The sequence below is a fragment of the Mustela putorius genome, unplaced genomic scaffold, assembly GCF_011764305.1.
Source record: "Mustela putorius furo isolate JIRA1106 unplaced genomic scaffold, ASM1176430v1.1 tig00000129_pilon_pilon_pilon, whole genome shotgun sequence".
Lineage (NCBI taxonomy): Eukaryota > Metazoa > Chordata > Mammalia > Carnivora > Mustelidae > Mustela > Mustela putorius.
This window is the reverse complement of record NW_025421290.1, coordinates 23709216-23732411: the sequence shown is the minus strand read 5'-3', so window position 1 is coordinate 23732411 and position 23196 is coordinate 23709216. Positions and strand designations below refer to the sequence as shown.

General features: G+C 46.3%; 1 protein-coding gene across 2 annotated transcripts in view; it reads right to left on the bottom strand.

The window, feature by feature from the left end:
* Positions 1 to 23196, bottom strand: part of FBLN5 (fibulin 5) — a 73794-nt gene that overhangs the window by 17298 nt on the left and 33300 nt on the right. For both annotated transcript variants that reach the window (XM_045071177.1, XM_045071174.1), the window contains 2 exons: positions 5832 to 5954; positions 2805 to 2921 (listed from right to left, as the gene is read on the bottom strand). In XM_045071177.1, coding sequence (XP_044927112.1) covers positions 2805 to 2921; positions 5832 to 5954 — 240 coding nt within the window. The remainder of the gene's footprint in view (positions 1 to 2804; positions 2922 to 5831; positions 5955 to 23196) is intronic.

The window sequence follows — 23196 nt, the reverse complement described above, 5'->3', positions numbered from 1 at the left end:
CTTGAGTGTGGTGATGGCTACATGGGGGTATCCATGTTTATGGCAAAGTTTATGAAATAATGTGCCTTTAATAGTGCAGTTTATTGGGGTGCCTGGGTGGCTCAGTGGATTAAAGCCTCTACCTTCTGCTCAGGTCATGATCTCAGGGTCCTGGGATCGAGCCCCGCATCGGGCTCTCTGCTCAGCAGAGAGCCTGCTTCCCTTCCTCTCTCTCTGCCTGCCTCTCTGCCTACTTGTGATCTCTGTCTGTCAAATAAATAAATAATATTGTACATCAGTGATACATTGATAATTTTAAGGCTGTTTGAACGTTGGGAGAGGTGCCCAAGTCCCCAGGCTAACAAGAGCACAGTTGGAACTGAAACATGAGTCAGGGGTCCTTCCGTAATACCTATGAATTATGTATTCTGCACAGTTCATCAGGATGAGGGAAGGGGAAGGAAGGAGCCCCTTTCTCCGGTGACGTTGACTGACGCATTGTAAGCACACCTTCTCCTGAGCCCCGGTGACCAAAGTTCCAGCTGAGAGAATTCCCCTTCAAAGTCCAGGTAAACCTCTTAAGGCTCTGAATAGAGATTTGAGTGTTTTCCAAGTGAAAAGCCTTCCCAAGGAACAGCTTGAGAAGCTTTTCTATACAGGGAGGGCTAATCCTATGCCCACACACCTCCTGCTGCCTTAGAGCTGTGGCGGAGGGGGGTCAGGGGGGAACAGGACTCTACAGGGAAGGTCCAGCAAGGCACAAATCCCCCCAACAGAGCTTGGAGGCTCTGCAACCCAGAAGCCAGGAAAGGCCATGGCAGGGGGCCTCTGACTCAAGTGCAGGCGGGACAGGATGGCACCACTGGGGATTAGGGCTGGTGCCCTTGACTTCCGGCCACATGTTGACCACACGGGGATGAGGGAGCTCCGGTCCTGCTGTCTTGCAGCTCTCAGCTATCTCTGCAGAGCAACCCTTCTCCCTGGGGCCTCTGCCCCCTGGGATCCATACAGCCCAGGTGCCCTTCTGAATTGAGTGGTTGCAGGCCAAGTCCTGCTCCAACCTGCCTGCCAGGAAGGTTGGAGCCTTGGCTCTCTCAGCTCTGTGACCCCCTGGCTGTGTGACTCTGGCCATGTTGCTTAACACCTCTGAGCTTTGATTTCCTCCTCTGCAGAGCCAGGCAACAGCCCTACCTATCTACTCCTGCTATCACTCGGGTTCAATGAGGTTAACAGTTGGGGCAGTGCTTCCAAGAGCACAAAACACCCTTCCTTGCAAGAGGCGTGAGGATGACCAAAGCTCAGTGGAGAATGTAGGCCCTGCTGTACCCAGGACCCGGCTAAGGCAGTCTCCTCGTGGCTAGGTGCCCATTTCTGGGCCTTAGCGTGCTGCTGGACTTGGCACTGCCCTGTGGCTCACTTGCTCCCCATCACAGTTCTGATCCCAAGAGGCCTGAAGGACACCCGGGCCTTTGGGCCCCGCTGTGCATGACTATTTCCCGCGAGGTGCTGGAGGCGCCCTGCCAGTCTCTGGGTAGAAGCCTGGGCTGGCACTTCCAACCCCCTGCCTACGCCCCAAGAAGCCTGCCTCTGCCCTACGTCACTTCTCCCAGCAAGCAGCAAGGGAGCCAGGGGCCTGCTGCCTGCTCCATGGGGACGGAAGGGCCCCTCAACCCCCAGGCCTGGCCTCCGCTCTCCGAAGAAAATTACCTCTCCTGGCAAGAGGAACGCAGTCGAGACTTCTTGGAACAATTAGCAGAACCAGCTTTGGAGGAAAGACTTACAAAGAATCCAGGATCAGACCCTTTCACTGATGCCTTCCTGTTTACCCAATGATTTAGATCCGATTAAGCTAATGGAAACATAATATCCTCCAACCAGCTGGCTTGCAGCCCGCCCGCCAGACCTCAAATGGTGTGACAAGGAAATGGGCCTTGCAGAACCTGGTGGCCGGCTCCAAACAAAGACCTCATTTTGAGTCTCGGGCACGCTACCTCCACCCAGGACGGAGCCGCTGCCAGGGCTGGAGGCCTGGGTGGGGGCTGGGGGGCGGGCCCGGGGCTAGGCAGGCTTTGCATGAATTTCTTGAGCCTTGAGCCCCCATGCACTTCCCAAGCAGAAGAAACCCTCGGATGGAGACTGCAGAAGAGATATAGCTTGCTTTACTCACGTATCAGTATTTGAAGTGATCACGTAAAACTCAGAAAATGCCTTTGTTTTGGGGCGCCGGAGGGCTGGGCCTCAGTCAGTTAGTTGAGCAACCAACTCTTGGTTTCAGCTCAGAACATGATCTCAGGGTGGTGAGACCGAGCCCCACGTCAGGCTCTGAGTCAGGCTCTACGCTGGGTGTGGAGCCTGCTTGGGATTCTCTCTCTCTCCTCTCCATCTGCCCCTCTTCCCTCTGCTCACTCCCTCTCTCAAAAAAAGGGGGGGGTGTCTTTATTTCACTCTGCTTTTGTGGGGAATGCTGACCACCCCCCTTGAGCATCAGGCACTGAACTCAGGCTACAGGAAATGCGTGAAAATTTCCGATTAGCCCAGAAACTGGCAAGGCTACTTATGGAAAGTAGACACACAGAGAGAAGCAAATCCATGAAACCATAATCCCTAGCTGATGGATGACTGTGCCTCTCCTCTCAGCAATACTCAGAGCACTTTCAGAGATGTTTCCCATAACCTTCGGTTTGGACTTCAGGTTTCTGTAAGCAGCGGGGATAGGCACGTGGTGACAGGGAGCAGGACGTTATAACCACGTCAACCATCAGACTCCAGAGAAGACAGCATCTAGTGCTTCTCAACAGGTTCAAGGGATCGTTGGCATCGCATACCTTGGCAAGACCTTCCATCCTCGTTGAGGGTAAAACCAGGGTTGCAGGTGCAAGAGTAGGATCCAGGAACATTTGCGCAAAGTTGCTGGCAGTAGCCATAGCGACATTCATCAATGTCTGGAAAGAGAAACGCCAGCAAGGTGAGATACTTCTTCCCAATCACCAGGGCCACACCTGGCATCTAGACCGCCCATCACTTTCGAAGCAGGACCAGTAAAGGAAGGGAAACTAAAGAGAAGACAGTACGGACTGAGCATCAGGCATGGGGATACCCCCCAGAGTATCAATCCAGCTACAACCCTTCCTGACGCATGTCAGTTCCATGAACACCTGCAACTGCCTGGAAAGTTCTAGAAGAAATGTCTGCTTCAACTGGGACATGGGGCAGACAGCCTCCAAGATTTTATCCAACTTCAATACTCCATGCTCAGATTTATCCAACATCAAAAATTCACTCTAAGATTCTGTAAAAATGTCACACAGCCCTGGGAAGGGACAAGTTGGCTTAAAGTGTAAGAGGAATCCACAGCCTCGCTCCAACAGGCTCCTCGCCAGCTCCATTAACAATGATCTGTCTAGCGCTCAGGAACAAGGGCAAGTGTAGGTCAGGACAAAGCAGGGCAACACAGCAGTCTGGAGACCTATGATCCAGTAACACAAGGATGCCAGAGATTGCCTTGGATCTCCTGCTTGCACCAGAGCAGACATAAAACTCTGGATAAAATGCCTCCCCCAAGCCATGGCTGGCCTTTCCTGAGCAAGCGGCTCTGTGGCTGAATGAAGCCTTTCAGCAGAGCTGGGCAGTATGCCCTCCCTGCTAACATGTACCCGTCAATGGGGAGCCTGATGTCATTGGGAAAGCACTTCCCAATACCCCCAAGTTAATGGGCTGATGGGCAAGAGAATTCGCTCCTCTGGGACAGGGTGCCTTGAATGAAGCCTAGAGATGGAGACCCCAGACTTACCCTATATGACTGCCTGTTATGACCAGTTGATCTCACTGCACCTATAACTGGTCCTTATCTTATCCCCAACCTCCGCCAGATGTTCCCTCCCCAGTACTCCAGTTCCTTGGACCCAGCACCCAGCCTGGGTTCTGGAGACTGGTTCTGAGTCTGTCTCTGTGCCTGGTTTCTACCACCCACTGCCAGAAAGGACCCCACCTCCACCTTAGCTGGTGTTCAGCCCCCTCAGAGGCTGTGCCCTGCCCCTGTGAGTCTGTCTTCTCTCTGAGCAGCAGCTCCTTCTAACCCAGCCCATCCCACTGCCCACTGAGTGTTCTGCAGTTCCCACTGGGAAAGCACAGTGGCTTGGGCGGTTGCTGATCCTGACCTTTCCCAGGGTGCCACTGGGCCCGTCACCGAGGTCAGGGAGGCAGCGCTGGGGTTGGGGGGGCTGGGGGGGGAGGGCCTCCTCCACCTAAGGGAGACCTTGGGGGAAAGGCAGCCCCCCCACCCCTCATTTTTCTGCAAAAGCAATGCCTCCCAAGGTGTACCAAAGGGGTGGGAGATGGTGATGGGATTTGTGCTTTGAAAGGGAAAGAAGAGTTTGGTCAGGAGAAGGCATGAATTCAGCCACAATTAGGAAAGGTCTCCACTTTGAGTGTGAAGTGGGAACAGGCTGAGTGTGTGGCACCAGGTTAGGCCTCCAGGAGGATCCCTCCCAAAGCGTCAAGCCCTGTGGTAGAGACCAGCCCTCCCAAGGAGAGAAATGCCCCATTGCTGGCCCCCCTTAGATTGGGAAGTGTTGCCCAGCCCCAAAGTCTCTACAATGGAGCCTGTGTCCCTCTCACCTGATCCTCTCTAGCGCCCCCTGGTGGTGGGAAAAAACTGGACTGACCAAAGGATCCAGATTTTAGACCCTACTCACTCTTTGTTCAAAATGTTCCCCTCTTTGAGTCTCAGTTTCCAACTCTATAAAAGTTGGATGACATAATATCTAACATCCCTTCCAGCTCTGAGAGCCGACATATTAAGTTGCCGTACAAATAACTCACTCACACTGATCTGCTTATGTTCAAATCAGTGGCATCAAATTTTCCACAATAGCTAAGGTTCGTTAAAATGCACAGTGACCATCGTATTCATAAATGTCCCCATGTGCAGCCAGTTCCCTGGAGCACGCCTGGAAAGGAGAACCAAGCCAAGTCTAGTCTGGCTTATCTGGCCCTAAAGATGCTTCAGACAAGGCTCTAGAGCGGACTGGCATTCAAGTCTTAATCAAGGGAGTCTTAGAAAAAAGAACTTTTTTTCCTTTTTCTTTCTTTCTTTTTTTTTTTTTTTTTTTGTTTCCATGATGTTGTTTGGATTTGTTTCTCCGCTCCTCCAGCACTGATTTTCGGGCACGAGAACAGGGTCTTAGAGAACTTGAACTGGTACAGCTTTTCCAAGAAAACACAGCATAGAAATCACACCCTAGAAATAGAATTCAAGTGACAGCTAGAGATTGCTATGAATTCATTTACTTGCCGAAACCAAAACCAGAGGGGAAGAAAGGCAAATAACCCTCCAGTAAAAATAAACAGAGAGATCATATAGCGAATGCCAACTGCAAGGGTGAAATTCTCAATTGGTGATGACTGACTCCTTTGGAATAAAAAGACCACAGCTAGTGGGGTAAGTAATGGGAGGAGGCGTTAGAATCTACGGACCCACAGTTGAGACTTGGGACATTTCTGTGACTAAGAAAGTGGTCCCTTTTCTTAACATGATTTCTCACCAAGACGGAATAATCCTCACACCTCTATCACTTTCCGCCTTGGATATAAACTTCCTGGAGGCAGGATGTAGGTCTAGGTGAAATCAAATACAAGCCCTTAAAACTTATATTTAAACACTCTAACCAGGACATTGATGGTGATGGTCTCGATTGATTTAAAGGAACAGTGCAGGCTCCATTGCCTTCTATATCTCTCCCCCGACAAAGAAAAGCCCAATGCCCTGAAGCCACCACATTATGCCCCCATTTCACAATACCCCTAGCAACCATGAACTTCCAAGAGTCTCTGTGAGCCCAGCAAGCTGTTACCTAAGCACTGGCCTTCCAGAAGCCAGTAGCCATCGGTGCAGGAGCAGGTATACCCTCCTTCCGTGTTGATGCAAATCTGAGTCGGGTTGCACTGGTGAGAATCCGTTCCACACTCGTCCACATCTGTAACACAGACATAGTCCAGAGACTGTCACCTGTATTAATCCAGAGTCCTGGAGCCACCAAGGGTGTCAGCTTCTTGCTTGTCCTGGGAAGGAGGTGATAATGTCTCCAGGCTACATCCAAGGAGACGGACGCATCTCCCTGATGGATACCCCTAGGAGACACTGACCTTTTTGGAGACCTGGTCTGCTCCCCCAGAAATCCACAAAAGAAAATCTACAAAAGAAGAGAACACACATCCTGGGGGAGTCTACTGACAGCCCATCCCACCACTTTCTGAAAGCAGGTCACCTTGATAATAACCAGGACTTGATTTAGAAACATGTTTTGTCTTTGGCGTATTCATGCACGTGTTAAACGGGGGTCTATTGTGTACCTGTCGAAGAAACACCTCTGAGAACATAACAGAAGAAAAATAAACATCTCCTGCCAAAGGGAGCTAGGAGTGAAGTCGCTTGATTGTAGCCATCCATGAGAACCCTTCAGTCTGGGGTGCCTGCACCTCTCGGAAGCTCCACGGAGCCCTGCAGCCTTCCCCCCACTCCACTCTAGAGCTCCTGGGACTGATCTCTTCCTTCCCTCTGCTCAACACTGGGGCTCTCTGCAAGGCTGCCTGCGTATGGCTGGCTGGCTGGCTGGCAGTGTGCAGCTTCCTGTGTCCAAGTCGACCCCTTCCCCCTAATCAAGAGCTTCAGAGCATAGAGACCAAGCCATACGTGTGGCCACATTCGCCAAATCTGGTATGCACCCTCGGCACTCAGAACTGTTTCAAGGGAGGCAAATTCTTCTGCCCTTTCTCCCCACGCTACAACCTCCCGACACCGCACCCTCACTTCCACCTGGAGGAGGGGACTTTCCCTAAACATTCATCTATTAATTCGCCGCATGGAATCCATCAAACATCCCGTATCCCAGTGCCTCCCCTCATCAACCTCCCCTTCCCCTCTGTACCTTAGCAGAGCACCTGCCTTTCGCTCCTCTCACTCCTGCACTGGGGGCTGCCTGCCTTCTCCAAAGGACCACAAGCAATTAGAAATAACACTGAAAGCCACTCCCCCAGCACGTGGAGCATGCATACGCGGTGCACACAGGTCATGTGTATAAGCCGCGCGCATACGTACCTGCAAATGTAGTCTGCACGTCCTGTATTTATGTGGTCTGCACGAATTGTGTGCACAGGTCGTGTGTATACAGGACACGGCACAGATGTCACCATATTTATTCTCACAAACCCTGCGAGGGGGACTCATAACCTCCATCTTAACAGATGGGAGAATTCTGCTGATAGCGTGAATAGCACCGAGCCAAGAGCTGAGCCCAGACCTCCCTGCCCACCTGACTCCACGCCCCACTGTGCAGGAATGGCAGGGGTCACATCACCAAGGCAGGTTCAGGTGATACCACCATGGTCACCACCCCCCTGAACGCATCAATACCAACGATGCCCACTCACCCACAGCCCACCCCACAGGATCAGATGTCTATGCATCTCGGGAAACCAGCCTTCAGGCCTCTAACATGCAGCTTCCAAGAACCTGGCTCCCAGGTGGTGCAGCCTTCGATCTACCCTGACACCTGACGATGTGCAGTCTTCGTGGCAGAAACCCAGCCTGTTCTTGGCTGCAAGAGCTCCTGCCCCTGCCCTTGGCCTCCCTTCCACCCTCAGTGCTGCCCACCCAGCAAAGCCTCCCAGGGGAACCAGAGAATAATGCTTGGCCGCCAGCCGCTCATGCTCCAATCCCTATCGAAGACTAGGATAATAAATACTGCCACTATCGGCCAGGGCATGGTTACATTTTTCCGGCCGGGAGTGATGGATGGCAACTATACCCTGGGAACAACAGCGCCTTTGGAATGTGCACGCTTTTTCCTGCCTCGAGGGGATTCAAGGGTGAGAGAGACCCCAGGGGAGAAGAGCCATTAGACTTGGTGATAGCAAGTTCCCAAGACTCTCGTGTTTGTATAACTTTTGACATACACAATGGGCTGGCGGACTCCTGCGGGGAGAAACCAACCCGAGCCAGTGGACCAGACGGAGCTCCCCAAGGGCGTGCGGAGCCGGAGAGGGCACAGGCGTGCGTGCACACACACAGACACGTGCAAAACAGTCAAGCCTAGAAACTACATCTGGAAAGTGCAGTTTTTAAAGGACTCCACCACCTTTACTGAATTAAAGAATTAACTTGATCCAACGGCATTTCTGTCAACAAATGGATTGTCATGATATACATATTTTTTTGAGAACCCTGTGAGTCCCTGGAGTTTTGCCAAGGGCGTGTCTCACCTTTATATCCTGAAAACATACCTGGTGGGACTCTGTGTCCATAGCAAACGTTCAACAGTTTTTTATTGAATGAATGAAGGAACCCACGACCATCAGACATGAATGCCTTCAAGGCCCCCAGACAGATTTCCTGAGCCCACGTGCTGGCAAGACCGTTTTGGTGTGTGGACTTTAAAAGCAACCCATGACCAACCCCCCTGAAAACCACCATGAGCTTACAAACCTGGTGGAGCAGAAGCTAGAATGTTCTTCTCACCCTGGGGTTCCACCAGGGCTGGAAGACTCATCACACCTCCCAGCTCCCAGCTGAACTGCTTACATTAACTACATTTGACTTAAATAACAGAAAGAAAAATACATCGAACCACTCCAAGGACATTCTTTGGCAAAGGGTCCTTTTCTGCATCAGTGGAAAAGTACAAGTTACAGCAACCTGAGTAAGTGTCATTATCCTCATGTGTAAACCACCTCTGCTATTTCCTTTCCCACGTGATACTTAGGAAGAGTCTCCCAAGAAAGAATGTTCAGTTCATTCAGTCCTTTATTTATGGCTTCATTCATCCTTTAGGTTCTACTGTGACTCTGTGTGTGTGTGTGTGTGTGTATCCTCCCAAACTCCCAGGCCACTTGGAAGAGCTGGCCTCCAGCAGAGCCCTCCAGCCATGTCACTCCCAGACTGAGGATCTCCTTAGAGTCCTCTATCCCCTCCCTGTCTCGCTCCTGGGAGCTGTTGCCTTGGTCAGGTGCCCTGGCCAGCTGCCCTGGCACCCAGACGATTCCACTAGTGCATCCATGGCTTGTCTCTCACCAGGTGGGGCAACATTCGTCCTCTCTCCACGTGGCCAGTGCCCCTGGCAACTGGAGGAGAGAGCTCACTCCCATCTCCAGAACCTGCTGGCAGATGGAAGCCCAGGCCTGCACCTGTCCAGGAAGAAGCTCTCCTCTGCGCTGAGTGGCACAGCCCTGCTGACCTGTGTGGCTTGGTCTGAGCCGTCACCTCTTCTGTTAGACGTCCCCAAAGCGGCCCTCGATGGAAATGTTCTCAATCTGAAACAACTGCTCGCTCCAGGAAGTCATCAAGATCAGTCATGTCCGTGCCATCCTCTCAGGAGGCCACTGGCCAGACTGGGCTCCCAGGTCGCAGGACAGCAGCCCACGTATTAGGGATACTCACTTAGGATTTCATACCAATGGCTCTGTGTCACGTGACCAGCCAGACGCAAGCTTCACGTGGGTAGGTGCTCTCAGACAGTATGAATGAAGGATGTCCATCAAGGCCACCTGGGATCTCTCAGGGGCAGCAGATAGAGGAGGTGGGCTCATGACATGAGAAGGCAACTTCCCAACAACCCAACAAACACAACAACAACACAACAAGCAGACCCTTTCAGGCTGACTCGAGAGACACATTGGGGAGGGACCACAATCTTTGTGCTGGCTTGCAGGTTCTCCTATAAAGATTTCTATCGGCGGGTGCCTGGGTGGCTCAGTCGGTTAAGTGGCTGCCTTCCACTCAGGTCATGATCCCGGGGTCCTGGGATCGAGTCCTGCACCGGGCTCCCTGCTCAGCGGGAAGCCTGCTTCTCCCTCTCCTTCTGCTTGCCGTTCTGCCTACTTGTGCTATCTCTCTGTCAAATAAATAAATAAATAAAATCTTTAAAAAGATCTCTATTGGAAAACATAACAGACCAAAGGTACTGCCACAAATAAGCATAAATCAGTTTGAATATAAATAATATGCATATGTATGCCAGCTCTTTATCATATCTGAATTTACATATCATACCCAAAGATGGATTTACACATCCACATTTATTCCTGAAAGTTAAAGGGGAAATATTTAAACGGTTTTCATAGCACATGTTCCAGCTGAAATTAAAGGCTCTTTAAAAGCTGTAAAACAAAGCAAAACAAAAACCAATGATCCATCCATGCCCATGGGAAGAACATTGCCTAAGCCCTTCTGCCTGCACCAAAGCCTAAGAGGAAAAAAGACCAAAGGGTCAAGACCTCCCCAGAAAGGGTTAGTGGGTAAAATAAATAAATAAATAAATAACTTACTTTGGGGGCAGGAAGAGCTGGGTGTGAATCCAGGCTCCTGTACTTGATAACTAAGTATTACTGACAAGTTCATTAAGGCTCCTGGACCCTCCCCAGGTGTTCAGCTAAAGAGAGCTACTAAATAGAGTTCCTAAGTTAACGTGTACACAGGTCCACACCATAGGTGTCCCGGAAATTTTAGTTCCCTACCCCAAGTGAGGTGCTATTTCTAACAGCTGTGAAAAGTAGGGGACCCACAGCCTCTGCCCCCGCTGGCTTTGTTCTGGGATTCACCAAAGACACCCAGAAGACACCACCGGGACTCAGGGGGCTGTAAGCACGGTTAGCTCTTCCAGAGCCAGAGCTGGGAACTTCTCCCCTGGGAGTGGTAGACACGTGGCAAGAGATGGCAACAAGTCTCAGTTTTTGCCTCTTAACTTTGGTGTTCATGGGTCCATCTATGATTCCATAATTGCAGACATCTGGTGACCTAGGAGTGTGTGTGTCTGACCAAATTCCAGAGCCAAATACGATCAACCTTGACCCCACCTATGACTCCTCCCTCTTTCTGTGTCTTCTGCTCTCCAGCCCTGTGAGCAAACAAGGGGTCATCCTCGTGCACCCGTGTGCACAAGCTCAGAGGAATGTCTCTGTTCTTGTGCGAGAATGGCCATCAGCCAAAGGGAAACATTCTCACTGGGTGACACTGGGAGAAAATGTCCAAAAGTATTTGGAAGGCGACACCTTTCCAAAGGCCTTTTTTGGAAATGGCAAAATAATTTCCTTGGTAGTAAATTTTTACCCAGTGAAACAACATGTTTTCCCAGCCCATTTTTGTTCCTTCCTTGCTCAAGCTAATGGGGCTTGATAAGAAAGAAGAAAGTAACAATGGCACATTCCTATGCCTCCAGCTGAAGCCAGTTTCAGGCCTGCTGCTGGGCTGAGTCAGTGCCATTTTTCAGTGAGACAAGCCCAGCCAAGGCTGGAAGTTACACAGGACCTACTTCCCAAACACCTGCTTAATTAAAGACCTCAGCGTTTGAGAACTCGCTTGTTGAAATCCCAGGACATCTGCACTCCATGTGTCTGGTGGGTCCTGGGCAATAGAAGCCAGATCTTTCTGTGTTTATAACACTTTACTCAATGCTTGATATTAAGCTTAGAATACAAAGCTTGTTCATACTGCGTCTCTAATTAGGCAACAAACATGTGGTCCATTTTTCCAAATAACAACAACAACAAAAGTCCTTTCCTCTTGGATGAAACCAGCTGGAATGCAGGTTTCCAGCTCTCTGTGGGTTCTATTTTTCTATCCGTAAAGTGAGAGTTTGGAGGAGAGTTCTGGAAGGCCCCTTCTAGCTATGACCTTCTACAGAAACAAACTATGCAACTAATGGAGATCACATTGTTTGGTCTTGGGTAATTATTTTCATCAGAGTGCTTGGTAAACATCAGCTGACTTCAGCTGCTTTCAAAATGGGCAGAGAATTGGCCAAGCCCATTCAACTTCTGCCAATGTATGAACGGTCACTGCAGTTGTCGGGGTTGGGGGCAAGGAAGGGATGGCGCATATCTTCCTTCTTGAGTGTCGGGTATCAAACTGTTCCAATAGCAAGGAGCCAAAGCTGCTCATGGCCAGTCTAGATGTGGTTTTTTTGGTTTTTTTTTGTTTTGTTTTTGAAGGGCACAAAGCATTAGTTATTACCATGACTGTAAACCAAGCAAATGTGGAGCTCAAACTAGATTTCCATTTACTGAGATTCGTGCCATTTGTCCATCAACAGAGAAGGGTTTTTGAACCTATACAAGCCAGTGGTTCCCAAACCTAGCTACCCAAGAGAATTGCCTGACTCAATCAGAATGTCTGGGGTTGAGGCTTGGAAAGCTTGTTTAAAGTTAGCTGCATGATTCCAGTGCAAAACCGTATCTGGAACTCGCTGTGCCAGACCAATACTTCTCACACTTGAATGTGCATATGCATCAGTGGGGAACTTGCTAAGGTTCAGGGTCCAGTTTGGTAGATTCTGCACTTCTGACAAGCTCCTGTGACCCAGAGGCCACATTCTGTGTGGCAAGGGGCTAGATTATCGTGGTATTTGGTTCTATATCCATGCAAGCTGCTCAGAGTTTCAGAGGCTGTTCAAGGGAGTCCAGGAAAGAACTGAAATTCAAATATCAAGCCAAAGATTCCTAACTGGATATTCCTCTACGATCCAACCCATGGGTTATTATATACTATTAGGATTTTTAGAGTCTTCTTAAACAAGTATGCAGCTTAGTCTGCACCAGACGGAAGGCTCTCCTGGGTATATAGCAAAGCCTTGGGTGAAAGCATTGTGTGCCTTCAGAAGCCCTCCCCAACTTTAGTTTATTTCTATGAGTAAACTCAGTTCCCAGACATTAACAAAGCTCTTAGAAATACTGCTCCAAAGAGATGACAAAAAGTGCAAAAGATTCCAATCAGAAGAAAGGACAGTGTCTTTCCTCTGATGCAGATGACCCCTTTCCCCAAGCATGGCCTAGTAATCCTACAGCCCTTGAATCTTACAATCTTCCCTGCATCTGCCCCACAGTCTCCTCTCCCTTGTCCCCTCTGAGCTTATTCCTGTCCCACATTCTGACTTCCTTGTCACCCTCAGTGCCACAGTTCTGTGATCTCCTTGTCCCTGATCGTCTTCCAAGGCCATGGTTAAGGGCGTCACTGTTTTCTAGTAGCCCGGGCTAGAACCCCCTCTTTATTGTATTCCCCAGAGACTCCAAGACTTCACAGCCTTTTCTCCAAATGATTGAAATAACCTTGTTACAAGTCTGCCAGCCGCCAGTCTCTCCCCCTGACAGCAAGCTAAACACAACTTCCAGAACCATCCAAGACATAAAAATGATCGTGTGGCTCTCCTCTTCCAAATATTACAGCCCCCTCCTTAGAAATGTCATAGCTTTCTTTTGGCACCTCAGCAACCTAGCACAATAAGCCTACCTTACTACTCAAACGTGCTAAGCACATCTAGCTTTATAGCCCTTCATACTGGAATGACGTCATGGGCTGCCGATGGCCCATCTCCCTCCCCCAAACTGAGAGTTTCTTGCAAGCCAGAAATGAATCTTATTCACGTCTGTATCTTAAGCTCCTAACACAGTGCCTGGCATGATGGAGAGAGTATGGAAATAACTTATATTTGAATGAAGCTCCTTCATTCTTGGAATTTTCTGAAAGCAAAAGGGTACGTGTGTCAAGCCACAGGGCATGGGATGAAACTAGTTCAATCATCCATTCCTTTTGAGGCCTGTATCTCATTCCCATGAATTTAAGGCTATCTGGAAGAAAGCTCCAACTCCAGTAGAGTCTCAAGCCTCCGCCTGTCATGCCCATCCCAGCCTTTGCCCAGGGTTGATTCAAGAGTGTTTTCAACCTCCAAAGGCTTTGATGCAAGATGTGCTTGGCCTGATGGAATAAGGTATATTTCCATTCTTCTCCTAGATTGCTGAATGTCCAGTCAAGGACAAAGTGTATTTTCAACAGTCACTAGAAGGAGGAACATCAGAGGAGGGAAAAGCTACACCTTCGTTCTGGCCTGAAAATGGGCTCCAATGGGACCTCTGAGGGCACAACCAGGAAATCCAATCCACTTTTCGGGCTCAGGACAAAACCCTCAGCCTGGTGCTGCCTGAGAAAATGCCCAGGTGTGCAAACTCACCCCAGGTAATCAGCCTTTCGTCAGCAACACACACTCCCTGCCAGGTCCCTCCCAGAACCTGATAACAAAATCTGCATGTGTTTTGTTCCCCACAGGGCAAAAACCTGAGCTCAAAAACCCTGCCACCACTTCTGACTCCATCACTAACTAACCAGGGTGCCACTGTGTGTGTCACTGACCTTCTGCATTTGCTTTCTTATCTGTGAAACTGGGCCACTACACCTGTGCACCTAGGGCTTGCTGGCCAGTGGGGAAGACTGCCGTGGAAGAGAAACAAATGTGTGAAGGGCGTTGCAGAGAGCTATGAGAACAAAGGACTGGGAATGTCCCAAATCTGGGAGGGCAGGGCAGGTCTTGACACTGAACAATGATGTAGAGGAATTATTCCTTCACATACACCTAGTCTGGAACCCTAGAACAAGGGAGAAAAGTGACAGATGGCTTTTTCAACATAACAAGCTATAAGCGATTCACCAGCAATTGATTAACAATCTAGATATTTCATCCTGAGAGCAACCTACTATGTCTCCTCTCCTACCCCCAACCTGTTCTCATCTCTAGCAGACAACCCCAGCACACCAGAGGACAACTGTCAAGGCTACAACCCAAGAAGAAGTGAAACCTCAAGACAGGAGGAAGAGGAGAGAAGAATGGAGAGACCAAAGGGGTTGGGAACAGGACACTAGGGGTGTTGTCTCTTGGAGGAAGGGGGACAACATGTCCTGAGAGCCTAGAAGTGAAGGCCTCATCCCAAACAGCCCAGGGCTGAAATTGTCACACCTGCTCTCCACCGCCCTTTGGCCTTGGTAAGAGTTGGATTCTATCACTTGAGCCTAAAACAAATATTTGAACGAATTCAACACTTTTCCAAATTGCGTGTTTACCTAGCCCATAGAATAGAGGCTTTCCTCTTATATCCACCCTTCTGCAGTCTCTAGCAAATCCCCGGATTTCTCTAGTGTGGAAGGCAGGGAGAGGAAGGAGCTACACGTGCGGCCAACCAACAGACTGACCTGCCAGACCACTCTGGCACCCCCACCAATAAAGAGCAAAGTGCACAAGTCACAGTGGCAATAAAAAGCTAAACAGGATTCATGCATGCCACATCTATTCACCATGAACCCACCTGCTTTAGGTACTAGGGATTCAAGGATAAATGACACCTGGGTCATGTCTGTTTATAGTGTGGTAGGAACCAGATAAGGGACCAGATAATTCCAATTAAGTATGGTAAGTGTCATGCTGGAAGAAAGAATGGGGTCACTTCCAGGAGGAACAGGCTCCCTGGGGTTGAAGATACTTGGGTGGATCTAGACAGATGATGTGGCAGAGACTGCCACAATTGGATACTGTCCTCCAATATCCATTCTTCCAACTAAAGACTGTATTTTTTTCAGCTTCCTTTATCGGGAAGTGGGACTATGTAACTAAAGTCCAGCCAACAAAACATAAATAAAAATATTGTATCCCAACATCTGAGTCATACTTTAAATAATGAGTGTGTGGTGCCCTTGTCACTTCTCTCCTCCCTCTGGCTGGAATGTAGGTGTAATGGTAAGAGCCAGAGCAGCCATCTTGGATCCAGAAGTAAGACAGAGCCACATGCTGATTTTGGCCAAGCCACTCTACCAGCCCTGAACTACCTGACTCTGGACTGTAATATAAGGGAAGATTTAAATTCTCTCTTATCTAAACTAGTGTGTGGAAGGTCTTTTTGCTATAGCAGCTTATCTTGTACCCTAATACAAATGAAGAGGAGTTAGCCAGAAGAAGGTGGGCTCCCTGTGGCCTTGCCCTCCTAAACTTGAAGCGTGGATCCACGCTGGCCCAGAGTTCCTCTGAAAGCCTTCCTAGATAAACCCAAAGGAACTATTAAAGGGGAAACAAACAAAGTCCAAAGTTAGTAGAAGGAAAGAAATAATGAAGATCAGAGCAGAAAAAAATGGAGGCTTAAAAAAAAATAGAAAATATCAATGAACTAAAGCTTGATTCTTGGAAAAGATAAACAAAAGTGACAAACCTTTAGCTAGATTCACTAAGAAAAGAGAGAGGACTCAAATAAATAAAATCAGAAAAGAAAGAGGGGGAAGTTATAACTGATACCAAAGAAATACAAAAGGTCATAAGAGACTACTATGAAAAATTATACATCAACAAGTTGGACAACCTAGAAGAAATGGATAAATTCCTAGAAATATTAAATCTTCCAAGACTGAATCATGAAGAAATAGAAAACCTGGATAGACTGAAATTAACAAGGAGATTGAGTCAGTAATCTAAAACCTCCTGACAAACAAAAGTCCAAGACCAGATGACTTCACTAGTAAATTCTACCAAACATTCAAAGAAGATTTAATACTAACCCTTCTCTAACTCTTCCAAAAATCTGAAGAGGAGGGAACACTTCCAAACTCATTTTATGAGGCCAGCATTAACCTGATACCAAACCCATACAAGAACATGGCACAAAAAGATTACAAGCCAATATCCCTGATGAACATACATGCAAAAATCCCCAAAAAATATTAACAAATTGAATTCAACAATACATTAGATCATAGCCCATGATCACATGGGATTTATTCCAGGGGTGCAAAGGTGTTCCAACATTTGCAGATTAATCAATCAACATTATTAATGTGATATACCACATTAACAAAATGAAAAACAAAAGTCATATGGCCATAAAATTCAACATTCATTATGATAAAAACTATCAACAAAGCAGGTATATAAGGAATGTAACATAATAAACATAGTAAGTAAAAGCCATATATGATATGATAAACCCACATTTTTACCACATCCATTGGTAAAAATCTGAATGTTTTTCCTCTGAGATCAGGAATAAGACAAAGATGCGCTCTCACCACTTTTATTCAACAGAGTATTGGAAGTCCTAGCCAAAGCAATTAGGCAAGAAAAAGAAATAAAATGCACCCAAGTGGTAAAAGAAAAAGTAAAATTGTCACTACTTGGAGACATGATTTTATACACAGAAAACCTCAAAGACTTCACCAAAAAATGGTTAGAACTAATAAACAGGGATGCCTGAGTGGCTCAGTCAGTTGGGCATCCAACTCTTGATTTCACCTCAGGTCATGGTCTGGGGAGTGTGGGATCAAGCCCCACACCCAGCATGGAGTCCGCTTGAGATTCTCTCTCTTCCTCTCCCGCTGCCTCTCCCCTACCTTATGTTCTCCATAAATACATACAAACATATCTACAAACATACATAAAATCTTTCTTAAAAAAAGAATAAACAAATTCAGTAAAGTTGCAGAATGCATTATCAATATACAAAAATCTGTTGTATTTTTATACACTAACAACAAACTAGCTGAACAAGAAATTAAGAAAACAATCCCACTTTCAATTTCAAAAAGAATAAAATAATGGGTAATAAATTTAACCAAGGAGGCAAAAGACCTGTGCCCTGAAAACTACAAGACACTAATGAAAGAGACTGAAGAAGTTACAAATAAATGGAAAGATATTCCATTTCACTGATTGTAAGAATTAATATAGTTCAAATTTCCATATCACCCAAAGCAATCAAAGGTTCATTGTAATCCCTATCAAAACCCTGACTGCACTTTTCACAGAAATAGAACAAACAATCCTAAAATTTGTGTGGAAATCCAAAGGATCCTGAATAACCAAAGCAATTTTGAGAAAGAAGAACAAAGCTGGAGGCATCACATCCCTGTTTAAAACTATATTACAAAGTTAGAGAAATCAAAATGATGTGGTATTGGTATAAAAATAAACATACAGGTCAGCAGAACAGAACAGATACTCCAGAAATAAATCCATGCATATATGATCAATTAATTTATGACAAAGGAAGCAAAATATAGAATGGGGAAAGGACAGTCTCTTCAATAAATAGTACTGGAAAAACTAGAGAGCCACATGCAAAAAAAAAAAAAAAAAAAAAAAAAAAAAAGAAAGAAGGAAAGAAAGAAACTGGACCACGATGTTATGCCATACACAAAAATTAACTCAAAATGAGTTAAAAATTGAAAACTTGAATATAAGATGAGAAACTACAAAACGTCTGCAAGAAAATATAGATGGTAAGCTACTTAACATTGCTCTGGGTATTATTTTTTGGGGATCTGATTCTAAAGACAATGACAACAAGAGCAAGCATAAACAAGTTATATCAAACAAAAAGTTACTGCACACAGCAAAGGAAACCATCAACAAAAGTTTTTAAAAATTAACAAAAAACCCAGTCTACTAGATAGGAGCAGATATTTGCAAATCATATCTCCAACAAGGAGTTAATATCTAAAATACACAAAGAGCTCATACAACTCAATAACAAAAATGAATAAGCAAATAATCTGGTTTTTAAACTGGGCAGAGGATCTGAAAGACATTTTTCCAAAGAAGATGTACAGATAGCCTAGGCACATGAAAAGATGCTCTGCATCACTCATTATTAGGGAAATGCAAATCAAAACCACAATAAGATATCATCTCACACCTGTCAGAAGGGTTATTATTAAAAAGACAAGAAATAACAAGTGTTGGTGAGGATGTGGAGAAAAAGGAACCCTGATACCCTGCTTGGGGGGAATATAAATTGGTGCAGTGACTGTGGAAAACAGTATGGAGGTTCCTCAAAAAAAAATTAAAAATAGAACTGACATATGATCCATGTCTCCTTCTGGGTATTTGGCCAAAGAAAGTGGAAACACTAATTTGAAAGGATGTTTGCAACACCCTGTCCATGGTATCATTATTTACAATAGCCGAGATAGGGAAACAACCCAGTATCCATCAACGAATTAATGGATAAAGAAGTTACAGTAGGGTTCTGTTCAGTGTCTGACTCCTGGTTTCAGCTTGGGTCATGATCTCAGTGTCCTGGGATTGAACCCTGTCTCGGGCTCCCCATTCAGCAGGGAGTCTGCTTGGGATTCTTTCTGTCTGCCCTTCCTCCTGCTCACACACATGCTGTCTCTCTCTCTCTCTCTCTCTCAAATGAGTAAATACGTCTCTTAAGAAAAAAAAAAAAAAAAGAAATGTTATGGTATATGCGCACACAAAATGGAATACTATTCAATCATGAGGAAAGACGCAATCTTGCCATTTGTGACAATATGGTTGGACTCTGAGGATATTATGCTAAGTGAATAAAGTCAGACAGAGAAAGGCAAATATTAGGGATGCCTGGGTGGCTCAGTCATTAAGCGTCTGCCTTTGGCTCAGGTCATGATCTCAGGATCCTGGGATCAAACCCCTCATCGGGCTCTCTGCTCTGCAGGGAGCCTGCTTCCTCCTCTCTCTGTGCCTGCCTCTCTGCCTACTTGTGATCTCTGTCTGTCAAATAAGTAAATAAAATTTTTAAAATAATAATAAGAAGAAGAAGTCAGGGATGTAGGCAATGTGACTCTAGTCAATAAGACTGCATTGTACACTATGTAACTTTACATGGTGACAGAGGGTAACTAGATCAATTGTGATCATTTCACAGTGTCCCCAGATATTGAATCATTATGTTGTATACCTGAAACAAAAGTCAGAGAGGAACAGCATGTACAAAGGCACAGAGGCATGCAAGGTATAGCACATTCAGAGAGCCATGAGCCATTACCGTGAGCGGACAGGCACGGGTGAGCACAGTGAGTGCAGTGGGGAAGGGGAGAGGAGTCCATTTGCAAAAGGGTCACATGCCAGCCTAAGGATAATGGAGGAGGAAGAAATGGGAGCAGAAAGAACTGGAAACAGGAAAAGAAAGGAAAAAATAAATGAAAAGACAATGGGGAGGAAAAATAAAAACACAGTCATTCTCTCCCACGTGTGGGTGCTTGTATTGGTTCTCAGTGGACTCCCCCCAAAGCCCCAGCCCTTTGCAAGTCTGTAGAACCCAGCATTAAGTTTTATGTTTTGATGAGCTCTCTGAGTTTGCTTCAATCAGAACCATTTGACTTCCGTATATTTTTTAAAAACCACAATAGGCTGAGCCCGAAAAAATGTGGTCCTTGATTCTAAATGATTGAGTCAAGAGTCTGTTTGTAAGAGTCTGCCTAGCTGGGTTCATAATTAATGCTTTTTAGCAGTCAAGAAGGAAATTCTCATAAAGAACAATAAAAACAATGGCCCCAGGTAACTCCCAGGTTCCGCCACAAATCTCTGAGCCCCTCTGCCCCAGACTTGCTTAAAGTTGCGGCTTGCAATCACTTCCACCTCTGCACCTCCCACTCTCTCTCTACCTCACTCCCATGAGACTTTCAGCTGCTTACTCCTATGAGAGCCTCTCTCCAAGGTTACCACTGACTTCCACAATGTCAAATCCAACGGTTTAGTCTTTATCCTTCCTACTTCTCAGTATTCTTTGGCACGGTCAACCTGCCCCTTCTTCTTTAAGATTTTCTTCTTTAGAATTCCATGATCCCACCTTCTCCTGGTTTGGGAACTTTCCTAAGGTTATCCTGGTGGTCAGTACAGATGGGGCAGGACACAACGCAAGCCTTCCTTTAGAGCCTGATCTGGTGCCCACCGCCACACCTTAGCTGACCCACAGCCTTGCACAGACAAAACAAGTCAATAAGTATTTGCTGAACTAAACAATGCTGCCAATGGCAGAATATTACAGCTAGAAGGAATTTGGAAATCATCCAGTCCTATGTTGCTCTACCTTGACTATACATTTGTATCACCTGGGAAGCTCTAAAATATATTCTAGAAGCCCGCCCCAGACTAGATAAATTACAACCACTGGAGAGGTTCAAGACAGATTTTTTAAAAAGATTTATTTATTTGACAGAGAACACAAGTAGGCAGAGAAGCAGGCAGAGAGAGAGGGGGAAGCAGGCTCCCCATTGTGCAGAGAGCCTGAAGCGGGGCTCAATCCCAGGACTCTGAGATCATGACCTAAGCCGAAGGCAGAGGCTTAACCCACTGAGCCACCCAGGCACCCCTCAAGACAGATTTTAATGTCAGCGAGATTAACTACTGATCTAGCCCAATGGTATGCATTAGAATCAGCTTTGAGGCTTGCAATTAATACAGCTCTTGATTCAAGAGATCTAGAGAGAGTCCCAGGAATTAGTATTTGTAAGAGGCATCCCAGCCAATGAGGGAGCAGATGTGCGTCTCTGCAGAAATACTGGGCTAGTCCAACCACAAAACCAAGCGACTCGAGAGCAGGGTCTACAACGTCTTTATCTTTGTAGCCCTGTACTCTAAGCCTAGTGCCTGGCACAGAATATTCATTCAAAAACTAATTGCTCACCTCACACGCATTAGGATGGCTGCTCTAAAAAGGAAGGAAGGAAAAAAGAAAGGAGGGAAGAAGGAAAAGAAAGTATTGGTGAGAATGAAGAAATCTGCCCCCCCCACCCCGTGCACTATTAGTGGGAAGGTAAAATGGTGCAGACACTGTGGAAAGCAGTCTGGTAGCTCCTCAAAAAAAAATTAAATATAGAATTACCCTATATACCCTATGTATATATATATACACACAAAAGAATTGAGGGGCACCTAGATGGCCCAGTCAGTTAAGCCCCTGACCCTCGATTTCAACTCACGTCCTGATCTCAGGGTCATGGGTTCAAGCCTTGTGTTGGGCTCCATGCTGGTCACAGTGCCTACTTAAAAAAAATAATAAAATAAAAAGAACTAAAGTCTTGAAAAGAAGTCTGTACACCCATGTTCACAGCAGCATTATTCACAGTAGCCAAGAGGTGAAAACAACCCAAATGTTCATTGTTGAACGGATAAACAAAATGTGGCATATACATACAATGGACTATCATTCGGCATTAACAAGGAAACAAACTGACACATGCTAAAACATGGATGAACCTTGAGAACATTACATGAAGTGAAAAGAGCTAGTTACAAAAAGACAAATTTTGTGTGATTTCACTGATATGAGATATCTAGAGTAGTCAAATTCACAGAAACAGAAAGTAGAGTGGTGGTTGCCAGGGGCTGAGATGAGAGAGGAATGGGCAGTCAGTGTTTAATGGGTACAGAGTCTCCGTTTTGCAAGATTTAAAAGTTCTGGGGATCTGTTTCACAGGACTGTGAATATACTTAACACTTGAACTGTGCTGAACGTGAACTTAAAACTGTTTCAGATGGTAAATTTCATGTTCTATGATTTTGCCACAATAGAAACGTTCATACCTATAAATCAAAGTCTATTTCCTCATTTAATTTCATCCTAAATTGTATGAGCTCTTTCTACCTAAAGACACAATCGACCTGCAATCTGAAATCAAGTCCCAGTGAAGAAGCGTATCGAACGTTCCTGAAGAGCTGAACCCGCAGCCCCAACAGCCCACATCTGCTCTGTAGCCCTCTTCTCCACAGTGAACTAGACTCGAGTCTCCCTACATGGGAGCAGACAATCCTGAGAAAGGGGCTGGAGTGGAAGAAAGATGGAAGTGTAGAAGACATAAGGAGGGAGGCAGGGAAACAGAAACAAAGCTGTCTAGACTCTGACATGGTGTGTCTCATAGCTCAGTAACTCAGTTCAAAGGAAGTCAGAGTTTGGTGGGAAGACAGGCTTTTGGAGTTAGAACCCTTTTAAATCCTGCTGTCCTATTTTTATTATTGCTGCCACTGTTATCATTATTATTATTATTATTATTATTATTATTATTATTTTGGTGTGTTAAACAACTGTTTTTCTGTTTGTTTTTTTCCTCTAAAAGCCTTGGTTTTCTGGCTTTCCCCATGGAATATTAACTCCTGGGGTTTGGGGAGGATGCCTGTACAACTAAAGCCTTTACATCAGTGCCTGGCATGGAAATGGCCCTCCGTCAAGGTTAATTGTTACAGCTTCATGTGAAGAAATAGGAGGAGGAAGAAAGGGAAGAGAGGGAAAGAGGTTACCTCCTAAAGAAAGGGAAAAGAAGGATCGAAAGCCAGGTTCTAGTCCGGAACGCTCCACCAGCTCAACGGTAGCCTTCAAGCAAGTCTTCCTCAGCCTGTTTACTCCTCCGAAAACCAGAGTCTGAGGTCTCTTCTATTTGGAAAGGCTGATGAATCTGAATCCTTTAAGGCTCCAAATGACATTCCTATCCTCATCACTGTCTACACCTCTCACCTATGCAGAGCTAAGGAGGCCCTCTGGAGGACGCATGAGGAAAAGATACAAACATGGCTAGGAGATGCCCACACTTGGCTCTGCATAAAAATGAGGACAGGACTTTGCAGACCAGACTATTGCAAAGTAGGGAGAAAACTCGAGGTAAAA